An 8,727-nucleotide genomic window follows, 5' to 3' on the forward strand; every position below is an offset into this window, starting at 1 on the left:
CACATTCACGTAATGTAACGTTTGTGCTTTTGTTTTGGTAACTTCCTGTGGGACCGGAAGTGAATGTTTTAACGGTAAACGGCTTGATGTGCAGAAAGACGGAAGAAGGTGAAAAATTAATGCTAACGGAGAAAAGGGAGAGAGGGATATAGTTAAATTGTACGAAGACAAATGGTTCTAGCTACAGTCGACAGGGGAACAAGGTTTGTAATGTATAAGATTTAATTTGAGCAAGTTGAAATGCATAATATGTATTATATAGTTTAATAGATAACGGTTAGACCAGCGTAATGAGCGGTTAAGATGCTGTACATGAATAATATGGTAATTGTTTCATTTGTTTGTCTAGCTCTTACGTTGGTTCGTTGTCTGATACACGGCAAGGAATAATAAAGGTCATTCAACAACCATCAGTTCTGGCCTTCTCAGTTCGACTGGATGCTACAGTAAGAGCTTGACCGCCGCCATTTTGCTACACCACGAGGGCTCAAGGTTTAACGGCAATTCCCACAACGTCCAGCAGATGGCAGAAGCAGGTCAGAGAACAAAACGGCGAAAGGCATAAGGAAAATAAAGTTAAAATGGAGGATTCAGAAGAAGACATTAATGAACAGTTTGCAAACAAAGAACAAATATTAAATGAGCCACAAGATAAAGCTCAAAGTAACTCTGCGATTCCAAGGCGTTCAGAAAGAGCCAAGGTGCCAACCGAAAAAATGCTAACTTATCAGAAAGAAGAGATAAGTAAAAAAGAAAAAAGACTATTAACTCTTTATGAACAATGGAAAATACGAGTGCGAGAAACAAGAGAAAGATTAAAGTTGGACATTTCAGAGAAAGAAATGGCAGATCTTGCAGATGATGTAGAGCAAAGAAAAGATGAACTGCTAAAGCTGTACACTGAAATGAGAAGTCACATTGCACCTTCATCAGACATACGAAGAAAAACCGATGCATGTGAAGCAGTTACTCATGACATCGTGAAAGTCATCCTGGAAAGAATAAGCGGTGTAGATGGAGATTTTGATGGAGAATATGAAAGAAAACGTCTACGCAGACTATTAGAACATGATTATGCCCAATCCATCTATGGTTCAACTGCAGCATCGAAACGTAGCCAACTGTCTTCAGCCTCACATCTTGCTTCAAAACGAGCAGAGGCAGCAGCAGAACTAGCAGCAAAGGAGGCAGAGTACAAGATTGTACAAGAGGAACAAAGACAGAAGGAAAAGATAAAGGCTCTAGAAGAGGAGCATAAGAAACAAATGGCAGTTCAAACATCAGAGTTGGAATGCCTGAAAGCCGAAAGGGAGGTGGAAGCCGCTTGCGCCAGGTTGGACGCCTACAACAGAGAGTTGTCGCAACTTGATGATGCATATTCAGTTAAGATGGAAAAGGTGAACCCAGAGCACACACCCAAACACACTGTACCATCATACTCCATACCGGCGCCAACAACCCCTCCTAGTGTCAGCCAGCTTGCACAGGCGGTACAAGACAGCATAAGAATAAATAGACTCCCCACGCCAGAACCAACGATGTTTAGTGGTGAGCCAATAAAATTTATTGAATGGAAATCCACTTTCATGTCACTTATTGAACAAACTGGCATGTCAGCAGCAGATAAACTGTACTATCTGAAAAGGTATGTAACTGGCTCAGCTCGCAAGTGCCTTGAAGGGACTTTCTTCAGAAATGATGAAGAAGCGTATAACGATGCTTGGGCAAAGTTAAACCAAAGGTATGGCCAGCCTTTCGTGCTACAAAGGGCATTTAGAGAGAAGTTATCTAGTTGGCCTAAAATACAGTCGAGAGATGCTGATGGGCTAAGGAACTTTGCTGATTTTGTGAATGCATGCACACTTGCTATGCCTCACGTGAAAGGACTGCAAATACTCAATGACTGTGAAGAAAATCAGAAACTGTTGTGTTTATCCAGTCTGGCAATTTATGCCAGACTGGATAAACACAAGATGGAACAGGCATGTAACAAAGATACTCATGGGCTGTGGTGAATTCCCCAGCTTTAGTGAATTTGCCTCCTTTCTCTGCAAAGAGATGCAAAGACTAAAATATACAACAGTTTTTCATGCACACTGTGCCAAGAGTTGCATCCACTTATAAAGTGCCCAAACTTTCTGCAAATGACCCTGGAAATGAAAAAGAAACATGTAAAGGACAATAAACATTGTTATGGTTGTTTAAAGCAAGGTCATAGTGCTAAGGACTGCAAACGGCGCCTCACTTGTGAAACCTGCTCTAAGAGACACCCGACCTGTCTTCACGATGAGAACTACAGCATTAGTCTGCAAAGAGAAAAGCAAGCTCAAGTGAGTATAGACAACGCAACACAAGGGAACTCACCTGAAAGTGCAACAGCCATGGCGTTAAATGTCGCTAGAGCAGAACACACAGTCAGCACCTCCATGATAGTCCCAGTATGGGTCTCAACGGCTGCTAATCCACAAAGGGAAAAACTAGTCTATGCGCTACTAGACACGCAGAGCGACACTGTTTTTATAGATCAGGATGTAACACAGAAACTGCAAGCAAATGTGTGCCCTGTGAAACTCAGACTTACCACAATGATGGGTAAAAATGCAGTAGTAAGCAGCGGAAAGGTGTGTGATCTTCTAGTGAGAGGTTACAATTCAGCAACTGTGCTAAGGCTCCCAACTGCTTACACAAAGGACTACATACCTGCAAATAGAGAACACATACCAACATGTGACACGGCAAAACTGTGGAGTCATTTGTCGTCCATTGTAGATGAGATCCGACCGCTCCTCAGTTGTGAGGTGAGTCTCCTGATAGGTTATACTTGTCCCCAAGCTCTGGCGCCTAGACAAGTACTCTTAGGTAAAGACAATGAGCCATATGCCATCCAAACTGATTTAGGATGGAGCATAGTTGGCAACTCAGTGCCATGCAGTGCATCAGAGACAACAAGGAGTCTCTGTCACAGAATAACTGTTAAAGAAATGCCTCCATGTACTCCCGCAGATGCAATACGTGCACTAGAAAGGGACTTTAAAGAAAACGAAATAAACGAAAAGACGGTGTCTCAAGACGACCTTAGGTTTCTTGAGAAACTTGAACAAGGCATAACACAAGCAGAAAAGGGACATTATGAAATGCCATTGCCATTTAAAGAAAGGCTACAAATGGCAGATAACAGACAACTCGCCGAGAGCAGACTCAATCAGCTCACATGTAAACCAATGCGTGATGAAAAATACAAAAGAGACTATGTCACATACATAAATGACATTATACAAAGGGGTGATGCCAAAGAGATTGATGATAATGGACCTGAAGGCGAGACACAAAACAATACTACACCACAGCAATGGTTCTATGTACCGACGAGTGAAAACCCCGCTGACATAACATCAAGGAGCACATCAGTAGCGGAACTGCTATCATCAAACTGGCTCACAGGCCCTCAGTTCTTATGCGAAAAGAAGTTAAACCTTCCAACTAAAGAGTCTATTGAACTTTTGGTGGGAGATCCAGAGGTGAGAAACGTGCAAACACTCAACAGCCAAACTACAGAACACAGAAGTCTCTGTGACCGTCTCACAAGGTTCTCATCCTGGTCACACGCTGTCAGTGCCATAGCACGTCTCAAACGTTTCCTACTCAGAGACAAATCAAAGTCACTCAGCACTGTAACTGAAAGACAAAACGCTGAAATGGTGATTATCAAAAACCTACAAGGACTAACATTTTCAGATGAGATAAAGACATTAAGCAAAGGAAAGGCACTACATGAGAGCAACAAAATTTACAAGTTGGATCCTTTCTTGGACGAAGACAATGTGCTCAAGGTGGGAGGAAGGCTACAACACTCATCGCTTCCTAACACATTCAAACATCCAACTGTCATTCCAAGAGACCATCATACTACAAAACTCATAATCGCTCACTGTCATGAAAGAATAAATCATCAAGGAAAGAGCTTCACAATGAACGAAATACGGTCCAGCGGTTATTGGATTCCCAAGCTAAGTCAAACAGTATCAGACTACATCCGTCAGTGTGTGACATGTCGGAGACTAAGGAGAGCTGTGGAAGGACAAAAAATGAAAGATCTCCCCACAGAAAGAGTCGAGCATTCTCCGCCTTTCACATACTGTGGTATGGATGTTTTCGGCCCGTTCCTAACCAAACAAGCAAGAAAAGAAAACAAAAGGTACGCTCTCCTTTTCACTTGTTTCTACTTACGAGCAGTACACGTAGAAATGTTAGAAGACCTGACTACGGACGCTTTCATTAATGGACTAAGGTGCTTTATAGCTCTGAGAGGCTCTGTCAGACAAATAAAATGTGATCGAGGTACTAACTTTGTAGGTGCCAAAAATGAACTGTGTGCAGCACTGAATGAAATAGACACTGAAAAACTGACAATCTTTCTATCTGAGAAACAATGTGAATTCGTGTTTAACACACCCCATGCTAGCCACGCAGGTGGAGTATGGGAACGACAAATTCGGACTGTGAGAAACGTCCTCAACGCCACACTCGCTCTCGCAAAGAGACGACTCACCGATTCATCGCTCAGAACCTTTCTCTATGAAGCAGCTGCAATAGTAAACAGCCGCCCATTGACGACAGACAATCTCAATGATCCAAACAGTTTGAAACCATTAACTCCAAATCATCTCCTAACTATGAAGACCACAACAGCCTTGCCTCCTCCAGGACAGTTTGTTAAAGAGGATCTGTACGCCCGGAAGCAATGGCGTCAGGTGCAATACCTAACGGAGCAATTTTGGAGCAGATGGAAGGGAGAATATCTGCACAACATCAGGGTCCGGCAGAGATGGCATGTTGTTAAAAGGAATATGCAAGTAGGTGACATAGTGATGGACAAGGAAGAAATACTGCCACGATCCCAATGGAGACTTGGTAGGGTTGTGGACACCATAACAGACGAAGATGGACTTGTGAGAAAGGTCAAAGTAACCTTTGCAGACAGAAACCTTAGTAAAAAGGGTGAACGTTTGCATAAGATGTCTACAGTGGAACGCCCAGTTCATAAGTTGGTTCTACTGCTGGAAAGTTGTGAAAAACAAGATGCACTAAGCAGTTAAAATGCGATGAGAATTTGTTGTTGCATATACAAAGGTATTATCATTGTTAAGTTACCTGTTTAGAAATTATTTGTGTTTTATTTGTTTGTAACAGCAAATAATTTGGTGGGAGTGTAGCGGCGGATGTGTAAAGCTGGCCCACATTCACGTAATGTAACGTTTGTGCTTTTGTTTTGGTAACTTCCTGTGGGACCGGAAGTGAATGTTTTTAACGGTAAACGGCTTGATGTGCAGAAAGACGGAAGAAGGTGAAAAATTAATGCTAACGGAGAAAAGGGAGAGAGGGATATAGTTAAATTGTACGAAGACAAATGATTCTAGCTACAGAACAAGAACAAGGTTTGTAATGTATAAGATTTAATTTGAGCAAGTTGAAATGCATAATATGTATTATATAGTTTAATAGATAACGGTTAGACCAGCGTAATGAGCGGTTAAGATGCTGTACATGAATAATATGGTAATTGTTTCATTTGTTTGTCTAGCTCTTACGTTGGTTCGTTGTCTGATACACGGCAAGGAATAATAAAGGTCATTCAACAACCATCAGTTCTGGCCTTCTCAGTTCGACTGGATGCTACAATTTTTTTTTTTTTTTTTTTTAGTGTGTGGCTCTGTTAATACTTCTATGAGACCCAAAAACATCCCAGCGGTGCCTCCATTTATGTAGCCCTCATTTACTCAATACCATTAAATAAATGGGCTTTGGGTTCTTTTTCTAGTGTACTCTCGTACAATGTTTTAAATTAACTTCTCTTTTGTTTCAGGGATCAATGAAGCTTATTCCTTAACAGTAGCACTACACGCGAAAATTAACACTAGTGTCTATAGTGCAGTAAATCATGTCATACACCATGTAAAGTAGAGCATTGCAACCCTCCTTTAATTTACCAAACAATGAAAACAAGAAAATAATAAAATGGCAGATTTCAGTATTCAGGCAAACCAAAAACACACACAGCAATTTACCCACTGTACACAGAATCTCCACACATACAGTGTAAACCACCAGTGATAAAACAATTATAGTCCCAAACTAAACCTAAAGCCGGCAGAGATAAACCCTACGTTGCAGGCCTGTATTGCTCCAGTATAAATCCAAAACGATCTCCCAACCGGAAGTTCTTCACTCAACGAGCAAAAAATAAATAAATAAACTCAGTACCTTGTGAAACGTGCAATTCCCACCAGCTTAATCCAGGTAACAAGTTGTCTTCAGCTCCGTCAGAAACACTCCGCTCTGAATGCAGTAGCACAAAGATGAGGAAGGTCCGTGATCTCCACGTGCTCCACAAGCTACCTGTTTTAGCTTCCCACGTTGCCAGAGGTACTCTGAGTGACGCGGGCACTCAGAGTGACTATCTGGGGTGTGTCCGTCGTTATCCAGTTCGGTAACGATCCTCTGCAGCTTGTTACGTTCCACAACTATAGCGAAACGGCAGCCTACAGTAGTCCTTATTAGCGAACGGCTGGGTTAGCCTCACTTTAACTTAATGCGTGCACAGCCGCAAGAAACAAAGCACACAGTCCAGCAGACTCACGCTGAAACTTTACGTGTTATGTCACTAGCCTACCGACACTGTGACTTATCTGTCCGAAAAGTCAAAACACACTTACTCTTAGTACATAAAAAACAAGGTAACTTCTCCGGGTGCTCCGTGTAACTCACGCACCACCGCCCTCTCTTCTCGCGCTCTCGTCTCTTTTTCCCTTTTCCTTCTCCACCCTGTGTTACCTTCACCGACCTTATCCCCGTAGGAAATTACAGTTCTCACAAACAATTCACAAGAAAAGAAAGATAACTTATTTTAAACAATGCAAACATGTTTTTAATAATTTTACATGAACTTTTACCTTTTTAATAAACAAGAAAATTTAAATAAATGAACTCTTTGATATTTATATTCTCAGACTTCACTTATCTTTTACTATTTATGCATCTTTTAAACCCGGGTTACACCAGTATATGAAAAGTTATGGGGCACAACATTTTTATAATCTGTGAAAATGACTCTCTGGTGTAGCTCTGTGCTAGACTTTCCACTCTTTAGCATCTCTCTGCTCTTTTAAACGGTCCCTCTGAAGCAGTTTTTTCTTTCTATTTGTAATGCGCCTCTTCAACAGAAAGCGGTGTCACATGACGCTTGCCATGGGGGACCAGCAGCGGGAAAGAGAAGAGATCACGTCTGGATTTGACCTGCAACGGTGCCTGAGAAAGAACAGACCCACTGTCACTCAGACTGTGGTCCTTTTCCTGATTGTTACCCCACTCGTCCTCCTGCATAGTAAAGGCTGTCTCCAAACATTCAAGGGTGACATTACACTTCTTTATCTCCTTGTCACTTCAGTTAGAAACAAAAATAAACTGAGCTCAAGTAGTCCAAACATGACAGCAGAGAGCGGATGCCGAGTAGCGGTGTCTTCATGCCTACGTCCATTAAAATAGTCCAAGTATTTTGTGCCAAAAATAATTGTGTCCCACATTTGCACCGTGTTGGTTCACGTGTAAAACACACTGATACACATCATGATGTTGGAACCAGCCAAAAGCAGCTACTGTAGCCTAAGGAAGGAATGACATCATGAATCATGGTCTTATTCTCTGTCCTGCTGAGACGTTGATGAAAAGTTTTGTAATACTTTTATATCAGTGCTAGGCAGTGTTGGGGAGTAACGGAGTACATGTACCGCCGTTACGTATTTAAAATACAAACTATGAGTAACTGTATTCCGTTACAGTTACCATTTAAAAAGGTGGTATTTAGAATACAGTTACTTTGCTGAAGTAAAGGGATTACATGGCGGTCTTTTCCTGTTTCATATGTTAGGCTACGCCCTCTCTATGTTTGGTAATTCCACGCCGTTGGAAACCCAAACAAAACATTAAGAGGCTCAAATGCCCGTGTCTCAATCTAATAATCTCATCTCACAATGACGTGAAGAAATATTTTTTAAAATGATTTAACCTGAAGGCAACAGGCAGAGTGTTACAGGCATCGCCCTAAAGCATGCAGCCTGATGGGCAGTGTAGTCCGTGCTGCAGGGAGAATGGACTGCCATACCCGTGATGTGTCTGTGAGCAAGGAGGGAGAAAAAGGAAAAGTAGGAGCTGGAAGCATGTAAATATAATAATAACCACTGCAGCCAAACAGAGAGCCTGACCAGTCCAGCTGTAAGTAAGCTGTTAAGACTCGACTGTACGCTGTGTTCGTGTTTTCCTCTGAAACAATAAGTCCCGTTGGAGCAGTCTTTCAACGCCTCTCTCTGTCTCTTGCTAGCAAAGACAACAAAGTAAAGCTAGTTTTCAGCTACGAGCCGACACCGAACCCGACGTATCAGCCAGAGGTCCCTTTACTACGGTTCGGAGCCGCGGACCTGTTTTATATACGCAAGGAATAGTTTTCTACACGAGATCGCTGCAAAAAGTGCAGCCTTACCTAATGTCCACCTACTGTTACTCATTTATATTAAGATTTAAACATCTAGTTGGTGTTGGTGTGGAGAGTAACCTTCAGTAACAGTAATAAATCACACAGCAATAGGACATTCATGTAGCTGTAAAAAGCTTAATAATATATTAAGTAATCCAAAGTATTCAGAATACGTTACTCTCAGTGAGTAACGTAACAGA

The 8,727-nt window shown here is 41.8% G+C and overlaps 1 protein-coding gene across 3 annotated transcripts; it reads left to right on the forward strand.

Annotated features, from left to right (window-relative positions):
• The first annotated feature begins 211 nt into the window (after nt 1-211).
• Nucleotides 212-6,930, forward strand: LOC113030675 (actin cytoskeleton-regulatory complex protein pan1-like). Of its 3 annotated transcripts, none has more exons than XR_003273631.1 (2): nt 212-536; nt 5,582-6,930. XR_003273631.1 is itself a non-coding variant. In XM_026182328.1 (2 exons), exon 1 carries the CDS (start codon nt 582-584, stop codon nt 2,013-2,015), a length of 1,434 nt encoding a protein of 477 aa, XP_026038113.1. In that variant the 5' UTR covers nt 543-581; the 3' UTR covers nt 2,016-2,330; nt 5,582-6,930. The 3 variants fall into 3 exon arrangements, 1 of the variants encoding a protein (XP_026038113.1); XM_026182328.1 differs by lacking the exon at nt 212-536 and adding an exon at nt 543-2,330; XR_003273632.1 differs by lacking the exon at nt 212-536 and adding an exon at nt 3,467-4,195.
• The last annotated feature ends 1,797 nt before the right edge of the window (nt 6,931-8,727 follow it).

This window comes from Astatotilapia calliptera, chromosome 10 (genome assembly GCF_900246225.1).
Source record: "Astatotilapia calliptera chromosome 10, fAstCal1.2, whole genome shotgun sequence".
Taxonomy (NCBI): Eukaryota; Metazoa; Chordata; class Actinopteri; order Cichliformes; family Cichlidae; genus Astatotilapia; species Astatotilapia calliptera.